Here is a 28,000-nt window from a genome sequence, read left to right on the forward strand (position 1 = left end):
GAGGAAACGCGCCACAAAGCCCCTTTGGGTTCGTCGTGCTGCGGCCAAGGCGCCCAAGCGCGCGGGGAGCACCGCGGACGCCCCGGGGCCGGACGCCGGAGCCGGGGGCGCGCGCGGGGGGCCGCGGACCCGGCGCGCCCCGCCCCCCGCGGGCCCCGCGCCCTCCCGCGCGCGCCGGGATGCGACGTGGGGCGCAGGCGCGCGGGCCGGGGCGGCCTCCGGTGACGTCAGCACGCCTCCCGGGTTCCAGCCCCCCAGCCCCGGCCCCCCACTTCTGCGCGGGCCGGGCCGGGCCGGGCGGGGGCGGGGCGTCGGCGGCTTGCGCTCTCGCGTCCGACCGCGCCAGTTTGAATGAAAGCTCCTCAAGATGGCGGCGGCCGAGGCGCGAGGAGGTGAGGGCTGGAGAGCGGCGCGCCTCGCTGCCCCGCGACCCGGGCGGACGCCCCGGGCCCCCGCCGCGCGCCGCGGCTCCCCCCGGCCCCCGGCCCCCGGCCCCGGCCCGCCTGCTGCCCGCAGCCCCGCCGCGCCGGGCCGCCCCCTCCGCCGCGCCGGGGTCCGGGGCCCGCGGCCGTGGGGCGGCGTTCGGGCGCCGCCGGTCCCCGGGGCGCGCGGGCGGCGTGGCTCCTTTGTGGTGGTGTGAGCGGGGCGTTGCGCGCTCGGGCTGGCTTTGTAACTGGGAAGCGGGAAGAGCCCGGTGGTGTAAGTGTGACCCGAGCAAAGTGTCAGAGGCGAGAAAAATCGGGGCTGCAGTGTGACCGCTAAGAAAGGAAATAAGCGAAGATGCACCCCCAATTCGGCCGCCCTAGGAGGTTAAATTCCTCGTCGGAGAATATCCCAGTAAGTGGGTATTTGAGGATGTGGCCTCTGGCTTGGGGGTTTTTTTTTTATATACCCACCGGGAACTTGCGTATTAATCATTATGCAGACGCCAGATATTTAGGCATAGAACGTGTGTGTGTGTGTTCGTGTGTGTGTGTTCGTGTGTGTGTTCTCGTGTGCGCGCGCTCTAAAACCTAGAACTTTAATTGCATTCTAGAATTTAAGGTGTTTTCCAGCACTCCTTGTTGCCACATAGATTATGAGCTCTTTATCCACAAACTTTTCTTCCACTAGAGGTTAGTGTAACTATTGTGAGGTTTTTGTGATGGTAATGAATGTTTGATCTTGCAAATGATTTCTTTTTCTACATTGTTAAATAGATGGTCGAAGTTGTTACCAAGAGCTTCCAGTTTTGGGGTTTTTGTTTTGTTTTGTTTCGTTTTTTACTCAATAGAATTTTCATCGAGGGTTGTGTCTTGAATTCTTTTTACTTGAACTAGTTAAAAATGGGAACAGCAGATAAATTACCTTGGGTTGGAGATAGCCGAGACGGACCTCCTTTGCATGTGATCAGCATAATAAGGTTAGCTTTACACAAAACATCCTCAGGGTTTTTTTTTAATGGAAATGATTTAATGGGTCGTTTCTGTTCTGCCACTCTCCAAAGCCTAAAACGATCACTCCAAAGCCAGCAGCCTCTCCCCCCACCCCCAATATTTTAGGTGAAAATATCTTTCCCTTTCTTGGGTCTAGAATTACGAGTCCTTTTATAGGAAGTGGGGGTGGGTGGAAATCGTGCTTCATTCAGGGTTTCTGACAATGAATGAAGTCTCTGAGTTGAGGGTGAGGAATGGATACATAGTGAGAGCAGCTGTGTTCTCTAAATTACCTCAGATCACTGAAGGGTTATCACTACTACCTTGGAGAGCTACCAAGTAAAGCTTGAGTTTACTGATTTTGTTTGGTAACCCCAGTTTGCTCCAACCTTCACACGTTTTTCAGTGAATCTGAAACCCAGAATGATGAAAATTTCACAAAGTCATGTAGCAAGGTGGCCTAGCAAAGCCTAGGGCAGAGGGCGACATTCGTTCCTCTCTAGTGCTTACCATAACACTAGCGTCAAACCAAGTTTATTTCAGAATTCTAAACATCAGTTCGTGTTAACATTTTATATGTAGTATGGTAGCAGACTGCATATGAAAATTTGAGGATGAAATCTGCAGCACAGTTACTGGCATTTGTAAGTTTGACTATGAGTGTGTCTAATTGTTTTCAAGCTTGGTTAACTCTTGGCATTGAAAACAATACAAGAAATGAATATTACAAAAGTTGATATATTCCTTTATTTTATTATGACTCTTGGGTTTATTCACCTTGATAAAAATACATTGCAACATGGACAAAGTAATAAATGGAGTTAAAATTTCATGCAACATTGCAGAGTGGGAAGAGTAGGACATATGTGTGAGTATGTAACTAGACAACTATATTTCAATTAGATCTCGGTTCTTATGTAACTAAGAGAAAGGGGAAAAGTTACTTTTTAGCAAAGCGGTTATTTTAAAATATATTTAAGATATATTTGTCACAAAAAGTATGTCCTAGAGATTTACATTTTATTAAAATAGCAGTTCTATGTAGAATATAATGGAAAAGTCAAAAATATTATTTCTTTTGACCTTTGCATCTACATGTAATCTTAAGAAAGCTTCCAGACATGAAACATTTTGTTCAGGCGGCTCAGTAGAAACGAATCGACATCAGTTAAACAGAGTAGGAAAGAAACCCGTGAGAAAACCCAAGATTAATTTACCGAAATAGTTCCTTAACAATTAACTTTTTTTAAAGACGCAGAAATGGTTTCTTGTCATATGAATTTTCAGTCCTGTACAATTGCCAGTAGAAGGGTGGGGATATAGAGGTCTTAAGTTTTTCCTTTTCCTTTTTTGTTTTAATTGAGTAGCTATTTCATTAGTAAAGAATTCTATTTTCTTATTGTAGCTTGGTGTGTGCCTTGCCTAGTTTCACTTGATACTCTTCAGGAATTATGTAGAAAAGAAAAACTCACATGTAAATCGATTGGAATCACCAAAAGGAATCTAAACAATTATGAGGTGGAATACTTGTGTGACTACAAGGTAGTAAAGGTAAGGCAAAAAATCTAGCCCCTTAAAAGAGACCTAATCAGACTTCAGTGTTTCATATTTCTGTAAGAATAAAAGAACCTTAAAAGTAAGCAAAGCTCTTCTTAATGTTTAAAATTCTAAGCCAAATAATTTATGTCCTGTCATCTATATTGCCAAGTAACACAGAGAATTTTGAAGCATAAAATGTTCTTACATTAGAATATTTTAAGGTGCTTATGCCATTCTACATCCAACTCTTGATTATCTCCATGTGATTTACCAGAGCAAATGTTTTATCTCAGATTGGCTTCTCTTGTCATTCATTTTGTTCCTGAATCATATTTCCCCACTATCACCTGAAATGAACCTAGCAATTCAAACCAATTTAGTGTTACTGAGTCCCCTCATGAAGCATCACCATTTTATTTCCTGCCATCATGTCCAGCTCCAGATATCAGTGAGGGTCTGTGGTATTGTAATAGAATGGCCTGGAGTTTGAAATCCTTTTTAGCCAATGTTTAGTGTCTTCTGACTTCAACAAAGTCACTTCACTTCTCTGGGCCTTTATTCCTATTCCTTTTCAAAATAACAGGGTTCTTTTAAGAAGTTCTTTCAATCTAAACTTTACAGTATATTTTTGAGTCATCATTTCTCTATAGCTGTTTTGGTCATTAGTCTGTCAGTTCTACCAGGTAATCAGCAGTCTTGTTTAATTCTTTGTTTTCCTTCTTCAGCTTCCATATCAATTCAGTCATTAAATCCAGTTCTTCCTTTGAAACATCCATCTTCTTCTGGTATCACTGTGTTCATCGCTCAGTGGGATTTTGTGATCAAGCATTTTACCAACACTTTGCAACCTTCAATCCCAAAAGAGCCCAGTCATCTGCCGTCTGAGTTCATAAACTCTGGTTTGACCAGTCTAGCTGAGAATATCATATAATCACACATACTGGCTCCACGAAGGCTTATTTCTATTTTCACACTGCTCAGTTCTACTTGACAAGCTTTTTATCCTTTGTTTTCTTTTCCCATTCTTGCCAGCAGTTTTCCCAACTTTTACTACTTTTCTGGACTTTCTACTCATATCTCACCCTCTTCTATCAGCTGCAGACCTCCTTTATCTCAGTAAACAATAGGATCCTTCAAGTATGAACTCTGAACTTACCTTCACACTAGTTATCTATATCTTTGCTGATTTTTACTTTCAGAGGTGTCACAATTTTCTTTTTTTGTTCCTATTGACCCCTGTAGGACTTTGCTTAATCTGTGATGTGTTTTTTTGTATCAGGCTCCCTTTTTCCACTAATTTATCTCAACCGTTAAACTGTTAAATTCAAATCTTCCCTAACCTTGAAAAATCTTCCTTTGACCTTGCCTCCCCACTCAAGCATTTCCTGTTAACTTTTTAAAAATAGCTTTATCGAAATAAAATTCAAATTCCATGCAATTCACCAATTTAAAGTGTACAATTCAAAGCTTTTAGTATACTCTCAGAGTTATTCTAAATTTGATTGTGGCAATGGGTACACATTTTTATTACCCCAGACAGAAACCCCACACTGCTTAGCCATCACTCCCCAAATCTCTGCATTCTTTTCCCCTTACCTACCCCTTCCCCCGCCCCAACCACCAATCTGCTTTCCGTCTCTGTAGGTTTGCTTATTTGGACATTTCATAAAAATAGAATCATACAGTAGGATGTGGTCTTTTGTGATTGGCTTCTTTCACTTACCATAACGTTTTTGAGGTTGTAGCATATATCAATACTTCATACCTTTTTATTGCCAATTATTCCATTGTATGGATATATCACGTTTACTTTATCCACTCATCACTTCTTGGACAGTTGGATTATGTTTGGGGGCTATTATAAATAATGCTGTTATGAATATTCATAGACAAGTTTTTGTGTGGACATGTTTTCATTTCTCTGGGATATAAACCTAGAAGTTGAATTGCTGGGTCATATGATATCTCTGTTTAACCATTTGAGGAACTGCCACACTTTTTCAGAGCGACAGCACTATTTCACATTCCCACTAGCAGTGTTTGAGGGCTTCAGCTTCTCTACATCAGTGTCAGCACTTGTCATTATTTGACTTTTTGATTGTAGCAGACCTAGCATGTGTTTAGTGGTATCTCATTGTAATTTGTACATCTTGATGGCTATTTCTCATATGGCTAATGTGCTAAGTGTCTTTTCATGTGCTTATTAGCCATTTGTATATTTTGGAGAACTTTCTATTCAGACCCTTTTCCCATTTTTGAAAATTGGGTTGTGTTTTTATTATCAAATTATAATAGTTCTTTATATATTTTAGATAGCCCCTTATCAGCTATCCAATTTGCAAAACTTTTGTAGGTTGACTTTTCACTTCTCATTAACTTTTTAACCCACTTTATTCTGGTTTATGTTCCTGTCAGTGACCTCCTAATTGCCAACTTTGAGGACTTCAGATTCAACTCTACTTCTTTGCAACATTTAACATTGTAGGCTGCCCTTCTTTGAAACTCTTGTCTATGGAGAGACTTTCTAGGTTCAGATTCTGGCTCTGCCATTTTAGTTGTGTCCATCAATAAATTACTTCACCTCTGTTCTTCAGTTTACACCTATGAAGTGAGAGTAATTATGATAGCCGTCTTATAGGGTTATTACTAGTGTTAAACAGGTCGATACAGATAAAATGCTTACAACAAAGTCTGATCTGTGGTGTTCATTCTGTGGAAGTGGTGCTGTCGTTATGGTTACGCATCTCCATCTCCACGCCGTTTTTTCACCTGTTTTTCTTGCTATCCCCAGTCTCCTTTACCTTCTCCTATCTGTCCTTTCTCCAAAATGCAGATAATCTCCAAAGCTTTGTCCCTGGCCGTCTTCTCGCCTTGAAGTTGCTCTGTAGATGATCTCTTTCCCAATGGTTTCTAATTACATCTATTTGGCTCAGGACGCCCAAATCTTTGTGAGATACCAACCTCTTCCTGGGCTTCATTTTAAACTAGTCATCCTACAGGTATACCCAAATTCGTTATATTCGAAACTGCACCTGTTTTCCTCCCTCAACTCTGAATCCTGATCTATTGTTCCCTTTTTAGGTTAATAAAATCATAATAACTCCCAGTTACCTCGCTTTGTAATTTCATACATTTTAATTCTCCCTTCCTTCCTACTCTCGAAATCTAATCGATCATCAGATTATATTATCTCTTTCTCTGTATTTGTCTTTGTTCATTCCTGTTATGCTTTCTCAGAGAGAGTTACCTACAAGTCTGTGCTTAATTTAAGGAGCTACCAATATTCTTACAAAGAATTCTGAGTGTTGTTTGGTTTTGGATAGCTTTTACTGTTTAGGTTCTCCTCAATCCTTCTGGTTTCTTTTTTGAAATAAGGAGCCTTACATTGCACACTGAAATCTCAACATCCCACTTATATCTCTCATTTCTTCTCCTGCCTAGTACAAATTATTTATTAAATTTTTAAAAATTTTTCTATTGCAATTCACATACAATACTATATTAGTTTCAGTTGTATGACATAGTAATTGGACATATAGCTTATGAAGTGATAACCCTGATAAGTCTAGTACCCATCTGACTCCATACATAGTTATTGCAGTGTTATCGATTGTATTCCCTATGCTGTACTTTATATCCCTGTGACTTTTTATAACTGGTAATTCGTACCTCTTAATCCCTTCACCTTTTCAAACCCATTCCTCTCCTATCTGGCAACCATCAATTTGTTCTCTGTATCTATGAGTTTTTCTGTTTTGTTTGTTCGTTTATTTTTTATTTTTTTCATTTCCACATATAAAGGAAATCATGTGGTATTTGTCTTTCTCTGTCTGACTTATCTCACTTAGCACAATACCCTCTAGGTCTATCTATCTATGTTGTCGCAAATGGCAAGATTTCCTTCTTCATTATGGCTGTGTAATATTCCATTGGACTGGATATAGGTACCACATTTTTATTCACCTATTGATGGACACTTAGGTTGCTCCCATATTTTGGCTATTGTAAATAATGCTGCAGTGAACATAGGGATGCATATATCTCTTGAATTAGTGTTTTGGATTTCTTCAGATAAATGCTCAGAAGTGAAATTGCTGGTCATATGGTTCTATTTTTAAGTTTTTGAGAAACTCCATACTGTTTTCCATAGTGTCTGCACCAATTTACAATCCCATTAGCAGTGCATGAGGGGTCCATTTTCCCCACGTCTTTGGCAACACTTGTTTGTTGATTTATTGATGATGGACATTCTGAAGGTGTGAGGTGATAAATTTGTGGTTTTAATTTGCATTTCCGTGATGATAAGTGATGTTGAACATCTTTTCATATGTCTTTTGGCCTTCTGTATATCCTCTTTGGAGAAATGCCTATTCAGCTCCTCTCCCATTTTATAATTGGATTGTTTTTTGATAAGTTGTATGATTCCTTATATATTTTAGATATTAATCCTTTATTGGATGTGTCATCAGCAAATATCTGCTCCCATTCAGTAGGTTGTCTTTTCGTTTTGTTGATGGTTTCCTTTGCTGTGCAGAAACTAATTCGATGTTCCATTTGTTTATTTTTTCTTTTGGTTCCCTTGAGGAGACATAGCCAAAAAAAATATTATTAAGAGCAGTGTCAAAGAGTTTATTGCTAATGTTTTCCTAGGAGTTTTATGGTTTCAGGTCTTATATTTAAATTTTTAATCCATTTTGAGTTTATTCTTGTATATGGTATAAGTGATCCAGTTTTATTCTTTTGCATGTATCTGTCCAGTTTTTCCAGCATAATGTATTGAAGAGATTGTCTTTACCCCATTGTATATTCTTGCCTCCTTTGTCATAGATTAATTGACCCTATAGGCATTGCTTGTTTTATGGGTTCTCTAATTCTGTTCCGTTGATATGTGTCTATTTTTATGCCAGTACCATGCTGTTTTGACTACTATAGCCTTGTAGTTATAGTGTGACATCAGGTGTTGTGATACTTCCAACTTTGTTCTTCTAAAGATCACCTTAGCTGTTTGGGATCTCCTGTGCTTCCATATAAATTTTAGGATTATTTGTTTTAGTCCTGTGAAAAATGTCATTGGTTTTTTGATAGGGATTTGTATTGAATCTCTAAATTGCTTTGGGTAGTTTCTGTTTCTAGTCTGATTGCTGTGGCTAGGACTTCTTTAATACCATGTTGAATAAAAGTGGTGAAAGTGGACATTCTTGATTTGTTCCTGATCTTAGGAAAAGCTTTCCGCCTTTCACTATTGAGTATGATGTTAGTTGTGGGTTTGTCATAAATGGCCTTTATTATGTTGAGGTATGTTTCTTCTAGCCTTATTTTGCTGACAGTATTTTTTTAAATCATAAATTGATGTTGGATTTTGTCAAATGATTTTTCTGTATCTATCGATATGATCATATGATTTTTATCCTTTATTTTGTTTATGTCATGTATCATGTGAATTAATTTGCAGATATTGAACCCACCTTGCATCCCAGGAATAAATCTCACTTGTTCATGGTGTGTGATCTTTTTAATGTATTGCTGAATTTGGTTGCTTAATATATGTTGAGGATTTTTGCATGTGTGTTCATCAGGGATGTTGGCCTATAATTTTCTTTTCTTTTCTTTTTTTGTTGTGTCTTTATTTGCATTTGATTATTAGGGTAATCCTAGCCTCATAAAATGAGTTTGGGAGCCTTCTCTCCTGTTCAGTTTTGGAACAGTTTGAGAAGGGTATGTATTGATTCTTCTTTGAGTGTTTGGTAAAATCACCTGTGAAACCAGCTGGTTTGGGGCTTTTGTTTGTTGAGAATTTTTGATTAGTGATTCGGTTTAATTAGTTTTTATTGGTCTTTTCATATCTTCTGTTTCATCCTGATTCAGCCTTGGAAGATTGTCTAAGGAATTTATCCATTTCTTCTAGGTTGTCCAATTTGTTGGCATATAATTATTCATAGCATTTCCTGGTAATCTTTTGTATTTCTGTGGTGTTTATCGTTTCTCTTTCATTTCTGACTCTATTTATTTGGGTCCTCTTTTTTTCTTGATGAGTCTGACTTTATCAGTTTTATTTATCTTTTCAAAGAACCAGCTCTTGGTTTCATTGATCGTTTTTATTGGGTTTTTTAGACTATTTTGCTTATTTCCACTCTGATCTTTATTATTTCTTTTCTAATGCTTACTTTGGGCATTGTTCTTTTTCTAGTTCCTTTAGGTGTAAGGTTAGATTATTTATTTGAGATATTCTTATTTCTTAACGTAGGCCCACATTGCTATAAATTTTTCTTTCTTTCTTTTTTTTAAAATTTTTATTATGGTGATATTGGTTAATGAAATCCAGTATGTTTCAGGTGTACAATTCAACAGTAAGGCATATATGTACATTGCATTGTGTGCTCGCCATCCATAGTTAAATTTCCTTCTGTCACCACACATTCGACCCCTTTTACCCCGTCTGTTTTAGAACTGGTTTGGCTGTGTCCCATAAATTTTAAGTTGTTGTGTTTTCATTTTCATTTGTCTCCAGGTATCTTTTGATTTCTTCCTGGATCTTGTTCTTAACCCATTCATGTTTAGTAGCATGTTGTTTAGCCTCCATGTGTTTAGTGTTTTTAGTGTTCATCTTGCAGTTGATTGCTAGTTTCCTACTGTTGTGATCGGAGAAGACTCTTCATATGATTTCAAGCTACTTAAATTTATTGAAACTTTTGTGGCTTAATATGTCTCTATTGGAAAATGTTCCCACGTGCACTTGAAAAAGAACGTATTTTCTGCTGCTTTGGGGTGAATTGTCCTAAAAATATCAATTAAGGCCATCTGACCTAATGTGTCATGTAAGGCCGCAGTTACCCTGGTCATTTTCTGTCTGGATTACCTATTCATTGATGTCGATGGGGTGTTAAAGTCCCCTGCTGTGGTCTTATTACTGTCGATCTCTCCTTTTATGTCAATCAGTATTTGCTTTATATATTTAGATGCTCCTACATTGGGTCTATAGATGTTTATTAGTTTCTTGTTGGATTGATTCCTTTGTCATTATGAAAACCCCTTCTTTGTCTCTTGGCGCAGCCTTTGTTTGAAAGTCTATTTTGTCTGATATAAGTGTTGCTACCCTAGTTTTTTTTTTCATTTCCATTTGCATGAAACGTTTTTCCATCCCTTACTTTCAGCCTGTGTGTCTTTCCATCTGAAGCAGGTCTCTTGAATGGATCTTGTTTTTCTTATTTATTCAGCCACCCACTGTCTTTTCATGGGAGCATTTAGTCCATTTACATTTAAAGTTATTACCGATAAGTGTGTAGTTATTGCCATTTTATTAATTTTTTTTCTGATTTTTTTGTTGTTGTTCTCTGTTCCTTTCTTATTCTCTTGCTCTTGTCTTATATGTCAATGGCTTTCTGTAGTGTCGTGTTTGGATTCTTTTCTTGTTATTTCTTGTATACCTCTTGTAGATGTTTTCGTTTATGGTTACCATGTACTTCATATATACCAAACTCTGTTTATTGCAATCCGTTTTAAATTAATGGTCACTTAAGTTTGAACACATTCTAAAACCACTACAGTTTTTACTCTCTTCCTCCATGGTTATGTTCTGGTCATTGTTTTTCTTTTGTGTGCATGTATTTGTGTGTATCCCTTAATTTGTTTTTGTAGTTACAGATGATCTCCCTAGTGTTACCTTTTAACCTTTTGAACTGGCTTCGGAATTAGCTGATCTGCTGCTTTTACTAAGTGTTTGCCTTTGTCAGTGAGCATTTTTTTCTTTCCTCTATTTTCTGTCTTCTCAACGTAAAGAAGTCCCTTCAACATTTCTTGTAATACTGTGTCAGTGGTGGCGAACCCCTTTACCTTTTTCTTGTCTGGGAAGCTCTTTATCTGTCCTTTGCTTCTAAACGATAGCCTTGATGGGTAGGGTGATCTAAGTGTTAGGTCTTTGTTTTTCATCACTTTAAATATTTCATGCCAGTCCCTTCTGGTCTACAAAGTTTCTGTTGAAAAATCAGGTAGATAGTCTTATGGGAGCTCCCTGCACATAACTAACTGCTTTTCTCTTGCTACTTTTAAGATTCTCTCTTTGACATTTACATCTCTTCGGTGTGGGTCTCTTTGGGTTCATCTCGTCTGGTACTCTCTGTGTTTCCTTGACTTGTGTGTCTGCTTCCTTCACCAAGTTAGGGAAGTTTTCAGTCATTATTTCTTCAAACAAGTTTTCAGTCTCTTGTTTGCTCTCTCTCCTTCTGGTACCCCTATGATGTGAATATTGTTATGCTTGATGTTGTCCCAGAGGTCTCTTAAACTGCCTTCATTTAAAAAAATTTTTTTTTCATTTTGCTTTTCTGTTTGGGTGTTTACTGCTATCTTGTCTTCCAGATCGCTGATTGGATCCTCTGCTTCATCTAATCTGCTTTTGATTCCCTTTATTTTATTCTTCATTTTGGTTATTGTGTTCTTCATTTCCGACTGGTTCTTTTTTATGGTTTCTGTCTCTTTGTTGAGGTTCTCATTGAGTTCATCTATTCTTCCTCTGAGTTCATTGAGCATTCTTATAACCAATGTTTTGAACTCTCTCTCTGGTAGATTGCTTGTCTTCATTTTGTTTAGTTCTTTTTCTGGAGTTTTGTCCTTTTCATTTGGGACATGTTTCTTTGTCTCCTCATTTTAGCTGACTCTCTGTTTTTTTCAATGAATTAGGTAGATCTACTATGTCTCCCAGCCTTGACAAAATGGCCTCATGTAGTAGATTTCCTGTAAGGTCCTGTGTTGTAGTCCCCCTGTTCACCTGAGCCATGTGCTCTAGGAATGTCCCTCGTGTGAGCTGTGTGTGTCTCCTCGTTATAGTTGAGCCTTGATTGCTATTGGCACTTCAGTGGGTGGGATTGCCCCTCAGGCTGGCTGACTGTGAGGGCTAGTGGTGACTACAATGGACAAGCCGTCATACGGGGGCTGACCCCATGGAGCAGGAGTTGCTTTAGCGGGGCACTGGTGCCAGCCAGTTCCGCTCTTTTGGTGTGTTGTTTGTGGAACTGGTTGGGTGGTGCTCTAGTGTGGTCTGAAGCTGGCTACCGGGTATGTTGGTTTTAGAGGCTCTTGGAGAGCTCTGATGCAGGCCAAAGTCGGCTGCCATTTCTGCCAGTTTTGAGGCCACCCAGAGGGAAATGCAAAGTGATCTGTGCTTGACTGCCGCTTGCGCTGGGCTTGGAGGCGCTTGGTATAGACTGTGCTGCGAACTGAGGCCATGTTGGGACCCTCGTGTGGCACCATGATGTGACCTGAGGCCAGCCACCTCTTATGCTGGGTTTGGGTCGCTTAGTTGTAGTTGTATTCCGTTACAACGCAAGTAAAGACTGGTGGCCACTTGTGCCAGGCTTGGGGCCACTTTGCAAGAGGTACAGGGCATGCCGAGGCCAGCTGCTCCTTCTTGGAACTTTGAGAGATTTTCAGAAAGTTTGCAGTGTGAGCCAAGTCAGTCCACTTGTGTGGAAAAGCCTCCGGAAGTGCTCAGGCTCAGCGTGTGAGTTGGGTGAAGTGGGGCCTTAGAAGCACCAGGGTGGGGTGAGCAGTGTTAGCCAGGTGAATGGAGAGCTCACATCTGGTGCCCACCTGCTTCTGCCACCTGGGTGTGGGGCGGACTCGACAGGAAGCAATGGCGCCTACCAGCCCTTTTGTTCCCGCAGAGAGCCACCCCGACTCCTGCGCCTCCAGCCCTCACCCCGAAGCCAGTCCATTCAGTTTCTCCCTATATGTCCCTGGCACTCATTGAGCTGCTGACCCTATGCTGGAGCCCAGAGTGTCTGTACACAGTGTCAGGATGACATGTTGGTCTCCAGCAGCCCTCCGTCTTCCTTGTGTGCAGTCCCCGCTGGTTTTCACAGCCAGATGTTGTAGGGACTCCTCTTCCCAGAACTGGTACCTTGGGCTGGGAGCCAGGTGTGTTGCCGTGACCCCTCACTCCTCAGTGGGAACCTCCACAGCTGAGATATCCCTCCCAATTCTTAATTGCCACAGCATGGGTGTGGGACCTGCCCGTTGAGCATCTCTGTACCTCCTGCCAGTCTCATCATGGCTGTATATCTCAAGGTATAGGACTTAATGTTCAGCTGGTCTGAGGTGGTTCTTACTGATGATTGTTCTTTAATTTAGTTGTAATTTTGATGTCATGGGAGGAGGTGAGCATAACATTTTCCTACTCCGCCGCCTTGACTGGAAATCCATATTATTTAATCTATAACTCAGTATAACTTTAACATACCTCTACCTTCTCTCTCTCTCTCCCTCTCCCCCCCTCCCTCCCCTCTTCTCCCTCTTCCCTCCCCTTTGTCTCCCCCTCTCTCACTCACACACATTTAGGGCAGGTGAATGATTTTATGACCCTGTCTTTGGTGTTCTCTTACATTCAGCTCATCAGAGACACTGTTTCAGTATCATATTCCTCAGGGTCGTTAAGTTATTTCTGAAACAACTCTGCTTGCATTAGGACCTTGCTTTAGACCTTTTAATGGCTTCCTGTTGTTTGAGTCTAAGCTGAGACACTTTCCACAGAGATTCGTTATTATCTGGCCACCAGCCATCTTTCAAGCTTCATGTCTTATCACATATCCTACTTTCTGTTCACACTGAATTACTGGTAAATTCTTTCATCAAGCTAAGATGTGCTGAGTACCTACTATGAGCCGGGCACTCTCCTGAGCATTGGAAACATAGCTTAAAAACAGGCAGAGCTTATATTCTAATTCCGTGAACACATCTTGCATCTTTGTGCCCTTTTGCTATTCTCATCGAGTTCCCTCTTTGGAATACTATTGTTTTCCTTCTCACCTTAGCAAAATCCCACTTGGCCTGCAAAGTTCAGCTGAAAGGTTACCACCTATTGTAGAGCCTTCCTCCTTTCCCCACCTCCAGCAAAATTAATTGCTTTATGTTCAGGACTTAGGAAACACTGTTCTTGTCATCATTTATATCTTTATCTCTTAATTTCCTGCTAAATTGTCAACCATGTGAGGGCCAGAAGTACGTCTTACTGTAGTCTGTAGTACATAATGGATATTTAGTTAGTGGTTGATGAATTGAATTGGCTTTTGCATCAGTGATTTCTCTAGTCCTCACAATCATTGTTTGACTAGACCTTCATAGCTTCATGCTTACGTTATAGCAGCGGTCTGTTGACTAATACCTCCCGTTTCTTCTTTCTGTAGTCTCACTCAGTAAACATCGAAGTTTCTTTCGTATGTCAGGTACTACATTAGGCACTGGGAAAATAAAGATAAAACTGTCCCTCACCTTAAGGAACTCGTAGCCTAATGAGAGATTGACGAGTAGATCGTCCATTGCAGTCTAGTACAGTAAGTGCTGTGGCAGATGTTAATATAAGATCTGTGGGCGGTGCACTTTGGCCTGGTCTCAGAAACCTTCCCAGAAGAGGTGATATTGTCCAACAGGGCTCGAAAGACAAGTATCGTCATTCTTTATGGCTTTAGTATAGAGAATACAGTGGAAGGAGATGGGAGTCAGAAAGAACGAGAGATGAGTGAAGGAGCTTTCAGCCACTCTGTAGCAATGGGGGGTCATTTGGAAGGTTCTGAAAAGCGTGACCCAATCAGATATGTAATGCAGAGAATTTTCTCTGTATAATGAGGCAAGTGGATCGGCAGGGAGGGGAATGACAGATGCGTAACTTACGCATTCTGAAAGGCCGTTGCAGTAATCTAGGCAAGAAATGATGCTTGAGCTAAAGCAATAATGGAAAGGAAGAGGAGTAGGAGAATTTTTTAAAAAATTATCAAGGATGTAAAATTTACAACGGTGGTTTAGTGGTCAGGGGGTTGGGTGAGGATCCGGCAGTGAGGGATCCACATCTAGGAAAACAAGTTTCTGACTCGCAGTGGTGGAGATAATAACACTATTCACCAAGACCTAGAAATATAGGAGGATTGGGGTAGGAGGACTAGTTTGGGTTCGGAGAAGAAGGCTGAGAGCATTTAAGTGTGAGATGACCAGTAGGTGGTTGGAAATGTGGCTCTGGTCAGGAGTGGGAACTAACTGGCAATGCCGATCTTGCATTAGCAAAAAGATGGCGCTCGAAGCCCTGGGATAGAATAGTTACCCATTTGTTAACCCAACAATATTTACGGGCCATCCACCATGTCATATGCTAGGCACTAGGGACCCCAGCAGTGAACGACACAGAGGTATGGTCCCTCGTGTCATGGAGTTTCTCTTTTAGTGAGGGTAGAAAAACCTTAAATACCATTGTTCAGAGAACTTTATTATAGTTGAGGTAAGCGCTGATGTAACAGAAAGATCCAACTTAGCCTAAGAGACTAAGCAGGTGTCCATGAGGAACTGATGTTCAAACTAGTACTAAGGATGAAAAGGTAAGTTGAGAAGGGTTTTTAGGCAAAGGAGAGCTTGACTTCTTTAAGGAATAGATGAGTGGAACATGGTCAGAAGGAAGGAGTGAAATGAGGCTGGAAGTATAGGCAGGACCCCGAAAGCGCAACTCCGTACAGGCCAAGAAGAGAATTTTGGATTTTGTCTTAAGAGCAGTAGGGAAACATATAGTAGTTTTGAGCAGGGAATGACATGATGGATGCGTTGAGAGTATTTCTCTGGCTGTTGTGCCATGGATGGATTTAAAGGGATAAGATGCTGTTGTAGTAATCTAAGCAAAGAAAACGTGAGAAGAGAAAAACAACTGAGAAACAGTAAGGGAGAAACTGTCAAAGGCAGTCTGGAATGAAAGGTAAGAAGAAAACGGGAAGAGTACGTCATGGAAGCCTGAGGAAGAATTAATGTCAGCAAAATAGAGTAGGGACCCGTGGGTCAAAGAAGAACCGTAAGGTACCCATTGGGTTGAGCAGTGGAAGGGCCATTGATGCCCTCAGAGCAGGTCTGTGGCATGGACAGAAGAAACCCACATAGAGTGAGGTAAAGGATAAATTGGGGGTGAGAAAGTCGTGTCAAGCGGTGTGGACAACTTCTTCAGGAATTCTAGGTTTGAAGAAAGGAAGGGCAATGTAGGGTGTCAGGGTGTTCATAATTTAAATTTTTTTATTTTAAAAAAAGTAGGTAATATATGCATGTGATCTATAAAAGGCCTTGTCTTGAAAAGAAATCTTCCACCCCTGTGACCTTAGTCTCCAGTATCTCAACTTTTAGTGATTTGTCATATCTTCTAGAGATCCCTTCCCTGTTTAAGCATTTATATCTCAAAGGAGATTTGGTTTAATTTTGCTTTTTAAAAATGAGGGAGGTTTAAATGCTGGTGAGAACCAGAGAGGGAGAAACTGAAGAGACGAGCGAGGAGGGTAATGGATGGAGGAAGGCCATCTCTTCCGTCGCATCTGCACCCACCTTCTCCAGTCACATGTCCATGGGAGGGTGGGAAATAGGGAAGTTTTGCCTGGTAGTTGGTTTTCTTTCTGCATTAGGGACAGTGGTCCTGTGCTTCTGAAAATTAAGGGCAGTTAGTGGGACAGGGACCTCGAACAAAGCGGAGGAGGTCTGAAATAGCCAACTCGGGAATGGAAAGAGTGCTAACTGGGGAATGGCAGGGCAGCTACTATGTGGGTCCATGTCGGAGTTCAGTTACATGTAGAGGATGTAAATCAAAGTAGTTAGTGCTATGTGATTTTCTTGCGCCATGTTCTTGCCACGTCACCCCTTCATACAGAAAAATTCCTGACAAAATATAGGTACTCTTCATTAACACACTTAGCTCATCAGTGAAGAACCAGAGCCCCTAGGCACATTGGTGGGGACTTCCCCCTTAGTAAGCAGATATTAAGAAATATTACCCAAAGCTTTCCCTTCGAGCATCCAGGTAATAATTCTGTGTCTCTAGAACCACCAGCACACCGTGAGGCACATGCCACCAGAATATTTCATGTCCAACAATAGATCGATGTTCTTGAGAGACTGCGCTTAGGGTGGCTTGTTAAGAACTGGAATAACATAGAAATCATTAGACTAAAACTCAAGTTTTAGAGATCAGGAAAACAGAGCTCCACGAAAGCACTCGTCCAGGGTCACATTGCTCCTTCGTGTCGGTCTTGGGCCTCTAACCCAGGTCTCACAGTTCCTGCTCTCCGCCAGGTACTGGCATTGGAAATCCAGTGACTTTCCAGTGATCATGTCATTGTCATGAGCTGCGCTTCCATGGAACACTGGTGTCTTAATAATCAGATTTGGGCTATTCTACCACTAATATTGAACACAATAGTTATTTTAAAACTCGTAGGAAAAATTAGCAAACGGGAAGTTTTTGTGCTTGCTTCCATTTATTGAAGATGAGAGAACAGATATTGAAAAATCATGAATTACTATCTCCAGGTTAAGTTTAACAGCTTTATTTCTTTTAAGGATTCATATAATTACCGTTGTGATTTTTATATTGCATGCATATGTTGGTAGTCATATTTTTTGTTATACGTTCAGAAATATTTAGTCGAAGCCTAAGATGTAGTAGGCAGTTGTGCTTGGTTCTGGGCTACAAAGGATAAGATTCCATTCCTCCCTACACATGACTTACAGTTTAGATTAGAAATAGGAACGCAAAGGGGCCAGCAGTGAACAGTCCTCCCTTATCAAGAGAGGCAGGAAAGACTTTGAGCTGAATTTAAAGATGAGTAGGTTTTTCTACATGTAAAAAAAGATGAGACTGAAATAAGCAAGTGTTCACTAGGAAAAGAGAAGAGACCATTCTATTTAGAGAGAAATTTGTGCCAAAGCAGCAGAAAGGTGTGAAAAAGCCTGTCGTGTTGCAGGGTCAACAGTGGCCCTCTGTGGCCAGAGGGCTGTGAATGATGGGGCCACCATGGAAGGTGGAGGCAGAGGCATCGCGGACCCAGTCGAGAACGGTAGAATGACTGGTACAGTGGATTTTTGTTTTTTTAAGAAAATTCTATACTTTAATAAAGAGGAGTAGATTGGTGTGTCTGGAGGCAGAGAAACCAGCTAGGAGATGAAATGCAATAATCTAGGCAAGAATTGAATTAGAATTGAAGAATTGAAGATCTGAAGTAACTGTAGGTAACAGATTGGCTGGAACGAGTATCTTAAAAAACTTGACGTCGGATTGGATTGAGGAGGAGAAAAGAATCGAGACTGACCTCCCGGTTTGCGACTTGTGTGACTAGGTGGATGGGTCAGATTCCTCTCAGTGGGAACTACAGAACAGAAAAACCCATGTAGGAAGAGCAGTGCTAAGTTCCATGTGGGTGGATTCGTTTAGGAACCTGTTGGATGTCCGGCAGGCGATAGGGCACATGGGGTTGCTGATAACATTTTGGGAGTCGTCAGCATATAACTAAAGCCACCGGAGCCATGAGGTTGCCCAGGGAGAGCATTCAGAGCAGGAATTCTTAACTCGGAATCCAAATATCCTGAAATCACCCAAAATATTATATATGTAACTTCCACTAGGTAAAGGTCCATAGCTTTCTTCAGATTCTCAGAAGGGACAAACACTTGTTTCGTGTGAAAAGGGGCCAAGGACAGAGCCCTTAGGATCTGCATTGTTTTTAGGTGATGGACTGGGGTCAGGGTCTCGGCCAAGAAGGCAGAAGAAGAACAAGGATATAGAGAGAAGCGTGGTGTCAGGCCTGAGGAGTGGTCAAGTCAGATGACTCAAGAGTCACTGGCTTGGCAATTAGGAAATTGGTAAAATTGTTCCTGATAAACAAGATGGAATAAAACACCATGATTTCTAAGAACCATTGTTCCGCGGTAAAGCGCAGACGCCTTAGTCAGGTGTTCAAGGCTGTGTGTGATTTGCTCTTGCCTTGCTATTGCGGTTTTCTCTCTCACTTCAGTATCGGAACTTCAAAGCTAGCTGAATCCATCTCTTCGCTGCTTTCTAGGTATTTCATGCAAATCTCAGCTCCAGGCTTTGCTCGTGGTTTCCATCCTGCCTGCCCGTTCCCTACGCACCAAATCCTATCAGCCTTTCCTAGTGAAGTTCGTTCTGCCGCCTCTGTGCCCTTTTCTGATTGACCTAGATTTATTTCCCTCTTTATGTTCGAGTGGTATTTGTTATCTTGTTTCGGCATTTAAAATTGTACTGTCTTGCATTGCTACTTATTTTATATATTACTGCCCTCTTTCCCAGTGAGATTTTACTCCTAAAGGCTAGTATTAGAATTACCTTACATTTCATCACACCCTCTGCTGACTGAACTTTCATATACTTATTATAGATAATAAATTTTTGAATTAGTTTAACCTAAGGCAAACATAGTGGGGGAAAATGTCTATTGAAAAACTCATATGATGCATTTCAAGTTATACTGGAGTAATTTATGGGTCATTTTTATGACTGTACTCCATTTCTGTGAGTAATCAAGAGTTGATTGCATATCAGAATAGGATACTGATATAATATATGAGGTTTATGAACTTGTTGGCTTTTATTTGGAATTTTAGGATATCGAATTAGGATATTGAATTTGTTTCTTAAGTCAAACTTTTTTCCATTTAAAATTATTTTTCAAAATGGAAATGCCATTTTTGGATTTTAAAAGTAAAATACGGGTATGAAATAAAAGACTTATACAAAGTAGAAATAAAATATTACTAATATTTCTATACTGTTTTGCCAAATGTTTTATAAGCATCTTTACCATCCAAAAATTAAGTGGGTATCAATGTGATTAAATCCAAACTTAGTCACTAAAAATGGAAGTGACTCATCATTAGTCAATACATTATTTTGGAAGCAAACGTTAATTGCGTGGTGTTTTAGGTTTGCTGAATGTTAATTTGGCTTGATCATCTGACTTGAAGCCAGTGTTCCTGTTTCTTTCATTGTTTGCTGGCAACTTTTGACATAACTCAGGACAATAGTAGGAAATATTGTGGCCTAAAAATAAAAGAGCAAGGGTGCATTCATTGCTTTATTCTGGAGTCAGAAAATTTTAAAATTTTTCTAATTAAGGGAAGTAGACATGTAAAATACTGCCAAGTGGATCTCCTTATTGTTGGGCAGACATTTGCTAACAACAGTCTCAAATTGTAGTAGTTACCTGATGGGGGAGAAGTCCACATTTCATCGTAGTGAGCCAGTTTGACTAACATGTAGACACATGTGTAGGCTTTTTTCCCCTGGTATCACAGTAGATATTTCTTTGGAAGTACAGTTTTTGTGCATATCCTCACACTACAGTTTAACCATTTTTTTTTTAACAGAGAAAACTTATTTCGATCATTTTTATAAATAAACAAAGTTCTTTTAATTGACAAGCATTACTGTTTATTGAATAGAAATATAATAAAACATTGAGATGCAGACAGTGGGGGAATGAGCTCACTCACTAACTGGGTGACGTACTCCTGTCCTGCAAAGCTGGCTCAGTGCTCCTCAGCCCAGTCCGTGCCGCTCAGCGCGTCCTAGGCCTTACTGGTCACGTGGCATTCAGTATGAATCATAAAACAGCTATCATGGACATCCTTACTTTACAATAAAAACTTTATTAAAATTTTCAGGGAAAAGCACATGTATTCCAGTTAAGCTTTTCATCAGTATCTATGAATTAAAATGGTAACTAAAGACTATAGAATGCAGCTTAATCACTTCCATATTTCAAAAGGCATTTACCTGAGGGCACATGGTGTATGTTATTCTAGAAGATAAAGAAAAAAATTGATTTTACTTCAAAAGTTTTTTTATTATACACTCTTGACTACCTTTTTAAAGAGAAACTTAAAATGGCATGGCCTAACTTTAAGGAAGAAAAATCTAGTCGAATCACTGGGCTAGGAAGACAGGATTCCAGGTACCATGGTGGCCAGCAGCAGTTGAGGGATAAATCAAAATATTTGATCCTTGGTGGCTTGAATGCCTGCTACTTAATCCAGTCATGATTGAGTCTAAATAAGGTAAGAATTCTCTGGGATCACGCTGTCCGATAGAAATGTAATATGATCTACAGATTTATAATTTTAAATTTTCTAGTAACCACATTAAAGTAAAAAGAAACAAGTGAAAATGTTTTCAGTGACATATTCAATCTAGTAAATCCAAACTCTTATTTCAACAGTATTTTTTCAAAAGTTAAATTTTTTTGTGCCAAGTCTGAAATTCAGGCACATTACACTTAAAGCATATCTAAATTTGGACTAGCCTCATTTCAGATGCCTAGTGGCCACCTGTGGCTGCAAATGACTGTATTGCACAATGTATCTCTAGAGCATCTAGGGGGGATGTGCCCATGACATTGAAAAAATAGAACTTCCTTCGTATCTAGTGTAAATATTAGAGGATGCCTGCATCTGTGGTGGCCAAGTAAGCCACTAACCCAGGTCGTAAATTGTTGGTTTTGGGACTCCCTGTTTGCATGATCAAGATAAGTACTTTTTTGTGTAACTCATTCACCATTTGGTAAAATATTCGTGCATTTCAGTACTTTTACCTTTCCGTAGGTGCAACTCTTTTGCTTGTGGTCAGGCATGTTCTGCCACATCTAAATTCTAAATTCTATATATATTTTATGCAATATAAATCAAAAGTTTCATTTTTTTATTTGTATTCCATCTGCTAGAAATCTGACTATATCTTCTGAACTTTATTAAGAAAAGTAATAATGGATACCTTTCTCTTTACAATATTATTTTAAATAATTGGGACTGTCATAATCTGATTTGCATTTTCTTTTATATTTTAAGGATATGGAATATTATCTTGTAAAATGGAAAGGATGGCCAGATTCTACAAATACTTGGGAACCTTTGCAGAATCTCAAGTGCCCATTACTACTTCAGCAGTTCTCTAATGACAAGCATATTTATCTATCTCAGGTAAAGAAAGGCAAAGCAATAACTCTCAAAAACAATAACAAAGCATTGAAGCCTGCCATTGCTGAATACATTGTAAAGAAGGCTAAACAAAGGATAGCTCTGCAGAGATGGCAAGATGAACTCAACAGAAGAAAAAACCATAAAGGAATGATTTTTGTTGAAAATACTGTTGACTTAGAGGGCCCACCTTCAGACTTCTGCTACATTAATGAATACAAACCCACTCCCGGAATCAGCCTAGTGAACGAAGCCACCTTTGGTTGTTCGTGCACAGATTGCTTCTTTGAGAAATGTTGTCCCGCTGAAGCTGGAGTTCTTTTGGCTTATAACAAAAGCCAGCAGATTAAAATCCCACCCGGTACCCCCATTTATGAGTGCAACTCAAGATGTCAGTGTGGACCCGATTGTCCCAATAGGATTGTACAAAAAGGCACACAGTATTCACTTTGCATCTTTCGAACTAGCAATGGCTGTGGCTGGGGTGTAAAAACCCTTGTGAAGATTAAAAGGATGAGTTTTGTCATGGAGTATGTTGGGGAGGTACGTTCCACTTACCACAGCAAATAATGTGCAAGAACGGTTTATGCTTTTTAACTCACAAATATTTTGTACATTTGATATCATTTGAAAATATGTAGAAATTCTAGGTTTGATAGAAGGGTTCACTAGCATAGACATATAAACTCGAAACAAAAAACATATATACTGACAAACGAAATAGTCATCTTTCAACAAACACCCATTTATATATAGTTAATGAAACCGGCATTTGTAAATTTAAAGATATGACAGTTTTTACACAAAATCTCTAAGAAGAAAATCAGATCTAAACACACATGCCTTTAGAGCATATGTGCTTGTAAATTTAGGTCGTTACATTGTTATATCCTACAGAGAGCTATAGGTTTGTAGCCTTTTGCACATTGCAGTTAATTGGGATGAAAGAAGCACATGGTTTCAATTCGAGTTATCAAATTCAAGTTGAATTCGAACAGTCATGATTCTTTTGCACCATCTTTTCTCCTTTGCGTCCCTCTTTCAGTTTAGCGCTTTTACAGTTGTTTGTGAATGTTTCTGATGACTCTTTAATTTCTTTTTAAACATTTGTAGGCATTAATATATGAATAGATTTCTGGATGAGTGTTTCTTCAGTTCAGCAATAGCTATATAATAGACTATAGTTTTTCTTTTTAGGTAATCACAAGTGAAGAAGCTGAAAGACGGGGCCAGTTATATGACCACAGAGGGATCACGTATCTCTTTGATTTGGACTATGAATCTGATGAGTTCACAGTGGATGCAGCTCGATACGGAAATGTGTCTCATTTTGTGAATCACAGTGTAAGAAATACCTAAAGTATAGACAGGCATAATTAGTACTTTGTTTAATGATTTTCCATAGTTGAGGAAATGATTATCTTTAAACTATGCACCCTTTTAATATTTCCAAAGGTTTTAGTACAAGGACCTCTTCCGTTTAAGTCACGGTGTCATTGCTCTAGCTGGACAGTCTGTTGAGGTGCCCACCAAATACCGTGCGTTGTGCAAGAGTCTTTACCTATGTTACTTCATTTAAATTTTCCAGCAACTTTTAAAATAGGTATTATACTTATGTAGAGGGAGGAATTAACGAGCAGAGGAGTTAAGCAGTAGAAAATAGAAATTTAAGAAACACACAACTTTATAGGTTCCTTACAGAAGTTAACACAGCTAAATTTTAGGAAACACAACTAAAGATAGCTATATTCTCTGAAAATGTAAACGTTACATTTTTATAAAATTTAAGAATTTGTAGAGTATTGAAGTGTACTTAGGGTTATTTTTCTAAACTATAAGTTAGCATTCTTAATTTGTGTTTGAGAAGAATTTAGAATACAGCTGGAACCTTAAGTCCAGAATCTTATCCTCTAAAAACTAGTGTCCAAAATAAGTGAGGTTTACAGTTATTGGTGCCTACCAGCTCCCAGGTAGGTTACACAGTGTTAGGTTTGTGAGATTGACATCGTCTCCATTTTATAGATTACAACTAAATGTGTCTTAGAGAGTAAGTTACATAGCTGACCATATGAGGAAGTAGACCATGTTAAACTTTTGATAGATTTTGTACCAAGAAACTAATTTATGATTAGTAGTGAAATGTCAGAGACTTTCTGACTGCCTTATTCGTTTTCTGATTTAAACTTTTATATTCGTTTTCTGATTTAAACTTTTAATTTTTTCTTAATAATTGGAGATACTTTCAAAATATATGTATTATATTCAAGGACAATTAAACACTTATTTTGATTTCTTAATATGACTCACTGGATCGTTCTTCTTGCATATTCCAGAATTTAGAGTTCTCAACATGTCAAACAATTCCAAACAAAAGTTTAAGCCATGAAACTCCATACAATATGAAATTTGAGTTCTACAGTTCTACAACTTGATTTTTTAAATGTACTTGTTCTAATTCTTTAAATAGCCTTATTGAAATATTTACAAGTGAAATGATAATGTTATCTGGGATTTACAGTAAATTTATCTAGAAAAATTAAAAAGTCAGGACTAAGTTAAAAAGAAAGATTAAAAAGTCAGGTCTGGAAAAAGATTGGCAAATATGTTAACTGTTGTTGAAGCTGCTTAGTACATTCATGTAGATTTATTTTATTATTTTCTCGAGTTTTATGTATGTCTGAAATTTCCCGTAAGTGAAAACAGTATTTTTAAATGTGCATGCCTCAGAGACCTCTAAATAATCAACTCAATTTCCAGTACATTTTAAAAGCTAATACTCTGGGAAATTAAAGATTTTATATGGCATGTTCACGTCGTTTTTACTTAAATGGGTTCTAATGTTCTTTTTTAGTGTGACCCAAATCTTCAGGTGTTCAATGTTTTCATTGATAACCTTGATACTCGTCTTCCCCGAATAGCATTATTTTCCACAAGAACCATAAACGCTGGAGAAGAGCTCACTTTTGATTATCAAATGAAAGGTATGGTTTTCAAGTACAGTTCCTTGTGTTAAGTTGTTTCAGCATGAAGAATCTGTTCAAGAGTAGGAAAAGACTGTAGATCATCTGAACAAACTAATATTAAAGATGAAAAAAATGAGGGTATTGAAGTTTGTCCTTTTACTCAAGGTCTCAAAGCGGATGTGGGGGGCCAAAACTAGAGCCCGGGTCTGCCTGACCTTGGGCTGAGTAAAGTTCCTTCTCGTGCATCACGCTGACAGCTCCTTTTTTCAGAACTTCCATTATGGGAGCTTATTTATTATAACATCTTTTCTCAATATTACTTGTATTTTAAAAATTCCTAGTAGAGATTCAGAAAGCCTACTTTCTGAATCTCTACTAGGAAATGACTATTCAAAAGGTATACAATATGTTAATTTGTAATTCATGTTTCAGACTCTTGGCCAAATGCATTAAAATGTGAAAATGTGATTTATATCACATATGAACTTATTTCAATTTGGCTTTTTTAAAAAACACATTTAGTTCTATTTGCTTTATTGTGACAGTATGTTGTCTTTCCTTTGTTTTTGTAAGTAGGATGCCCTTAACATATTGTTACTACTCGACCTCGCTTTATGGCTCTTAAATAATGAATGAAATTGATGATTATATATTGGATTTTCCCAGCGAGTTTCATTTCAGAAATCCATTCTCATAAATACGGGCTAATAACATACACTTTACCTTTTATTAGCCCACATAATCCCTTCAAGACAATTCACATTTATTTAAAGCTGATAGAAAATTTGAAACTCATTCTGAGTTGTCTTAACTCTTTCTCCTGTATTTCTTTTTCTACATATTCAGGTTCTGGAGATATATCTTCAGATTCTATTGACTACAGCCCAGCCAAAAAGAGAGTCAGAACTGTGTGTAAATGTGGAGCTGTGACTTGCAGAGGTTACCTCAACTGAATTTTCAGGAAATAGAGCTGAGGACAATTGTAGTTTTGTTTTTTTCCTAATGTTACCATTTTAAAAAATAAGTATTCGGGACTTCACATTATCAAAGTTATTCAATATGTTAATTTATAATTCATGTTTCAGACTCTTGGCCAAACGCATTACTGATCCTTCTAAAGAGAAGAACACAGGGTCACATAGACTAATTTGAATGATACCTAATTAGTGGTTAGATACCAAACAAAGGGGAACTATTTAGAAATCAGCATATACACACCCAAGTGTGTGAACAGAGAAATGCCTCCTTCAGTGTTTAAGTGTTAAAATGATAATGTCACAATCGCTAAGATCAAACATTCAGCTTGCCAAACACCTTGAATTTAGAGAAATGGTTAATTCAGTTTGGGCAAATCAAATATACAAAGGTCTGTTTTTGCTATTGTCATTCCTGTTTCCCTATTTATTACTGTAAATTATACTCTGCTACTTTTTTCATTAAAATAGCAGGGTCTTAGTGATACAGAAATTGGAGGTCTAACATGTGAAAAAAATTTTAATTATAGCTTGATTTCACATTTGAAGCAATTTAGACAATTATGAGAGGTGTATGTCTGAATCAGTAATTCTCAAAGGTTTTTAATCCTGTAGAAGAAAAATCTCCAAAACACTCAAATTCTAGAATGTCCAGCCACTACGCCTCTTGGGAATGACACAGCAGTGGAACCGGGCGCAGACATGGGCGCTGTCGGGGCCCCTTTTAAAAGTGTGAATTAGGAGGAAAGCACCTCCGGTGCAAGGCACACAGAAGACGGCCCCAGGGCGGCTGTGCCTCACATGACACTTTACACAACACCGACAGAGCATCTCCTAATTTCAGGCAGTTTTAACACGTCCTTTCCACCAAATTATTTTTATATTTCCTGCAGCTCTTCTTAAAAAAAAAAGTCTATATTTTGAACTGATACTTATTTTATACATTTTTTTAATGTGCTAAAACTAAACTTGGCCAAAGTGTGTGCCTGAATTATGAGACCATTTATTACTTGAACTATGAAGACCGAGATGGAATATATTCACTGTTGATTTTGTTTGTTTGTTTTCCTGCATAGTAAAACCTCACTCGGGAACAACTGTTTTCATCTCTTTCTGGTTCTGGGATTTCTAATCATGGTGTTCAACATAAAGGTAAATGCAGCAAACGAATCTAGCTTTCAGTTTTCCTAATTAAGTTCTACCTAAGCTCATTGCCTTAGGCTTTAGTGACCCAAAAGAAGCTTGGGTAAAATTGAACTGATTTCAGGAATGCAGCATTTCAAATATCTTCTTAATCCTTAACCTCTTTTATGGAAGCAGCTACACTTTATTATATCAGTATTACATGACTTTGCTGTTTCTTAACATAGGGTAAATTGTTTACACGTTTGGAGCCTCAGTGTCTCTCTGCTAACCAAAATTTGCAGGTGTCAAGAAAAAATGCATTTTTTAGTGCCACTTCTTATGTTTTCCTCATGAAAAAAGTCGGTGGAATCAGTGAGCACGCTTCACTGATTGTACAGGTTGCTCCTAGTGGCCAAGCATACTTTGAATTATAATTGACACAGTTAGGTTTAAAGATGTACTTTTCACATTCTTTTTGAAATGTCAGGGTTTTTATTGTCTATTTACTTGATCTTGTCTACTTTTTGGGTTAAAAAATGGGAAAAAACTAGAGGGCAGAAGGAAAACAGCTCTTTTCACTCAGCATGTTTTGTTTTGTCCTTATTAATAGACATTTAATGGGCCTTTTCATTACCTCTGTTACCCTCACGTTATTAAAAAGCTGAACTTAAGCAGTGAAATAATAGAAACTAGTTAACCGAAGCTGCTGGGAGCTTTAACTATTTTAAGTCGTAAGTTGTCAGAATTTGTTCTCTCAATATAAAGCAAATGATGAAGCATAATATTTAGGTCAAGTTTAAACTGTAAAGTAATCCACTCACTGTACAAGTTGTATAAAAACCATTGTTTTTAGTATCTCCCGAAAACAGTTGATACACAATCGGTAATCTCAGGGTTTTCCCCCATATATGCAAAATCCAGACAGCACTTATTTTTCTTAAAGTTCAACAGTTATTTAGCAAATAAATTTAGTTTGGCATTTGATTTTTCTCTTGTGGGTTAGCTTTGTTTATGAATATTTTACTGTCTTTTCCAGTAAGGCTATAAAAGGGGCAGAAAAATACCGATGTATTCCTGACTACCTGCTGTTGAGATTAACCAAAGGTTTATATACCATTCCTTTAAATGCTACTTTCCTTTTTTAAAACGTTCATTGGCTGTCATCATTCACACATTTGGATATTAAAGTCTAATTTTACACTTAGCATAATGTGGA

At 38.9% G+C, this 28,000-nt stretch overlaps 1 protein-coding gene across 5 annotated transcripts; it reads left to right on the top strand.

Annotated features, from left to right (window-relative positions):
• Positions 1-247: 247 nt before the first annotated feature.
• On the top strand, positions 248-27,988 carry SUV39H2 (SUV39H2 histone lysine methyltransferase). Of its 5 annotated transcripts, none has more exons than XM_039877442.1 (6): positions 248-392; positions 2,821-2,966; positions 21,594-21,725; positions 22,920-23,066; positions 24,574-24,703; positions 25,532-27,988. In XM_039877442.1, the coding sequence occupies exons 1-6, from the start codon at positions 368-370 to the stop codon at positions 25,636-25,638; spliced, it is 687 nt and encodes a 228-aa protein (XP_039733376.1). In that variant the 5' UTR covers positions 248-367; the 3' UTR covers positions 25,639-27,988. The 5 variants fall into 5 exon arrangements, with proteins under 5 accessions (XP_039733376.1, XP_039733374.1, XP_039733371.1 ...); XM_039877437.1 differs by having other exon boundaries at positions 251-392; positions 21,594-22,265; XM_039877441.1 differs by lacking the exon at positions 248-392 and adding an exon at positions 681-837 and having other exon boundaries at positions 21,594-22,265.
• The last annotated feature ends 12 nt before the right edge of the window (positions 27,989-28,000 follow it).

The sequence above is a fragment of the Pteropus medius genome, unplaced genomic scaffold (assembly GCF_902729225.1).
Source record: "Pteropus medius unplaced genomic scaffold, Ma_sr-lr_union100, whole genome shotgun sequence".
Taxonomy (NCBI): Eukaryota; Metazoa; Chordata; class Mammalia; order Chiroptera; family Pteropodidae; genus Pteropus; species Pteropus medius.

What these genes read in the sequence shown, in the direction of transcription:
- SUV39H2 (XM_039877437.1), top strand. Translation starts at nt 368, where the DNA reads ATGGCGGCGGCCGAGGCGCGAGGAG. An exon ending in GGCGGCCGAGGCGCGAGGAG is followed by an intron (nt 393 to 2,820) that starts GTGAGGGCTGGA and finishes TTCTTATTGTAG; the next exon opens with CTTGGTGTGTGCCTTGCCTA. An exon ending in TTTTGATTATCAAATGAAAG is followed by an intron (nt 24,704 to 25,531) that starts GTATGGTTTTCA and finishes CTACATATTCAG; the next exon opens with GTTCTGGAGATATATCTTCA.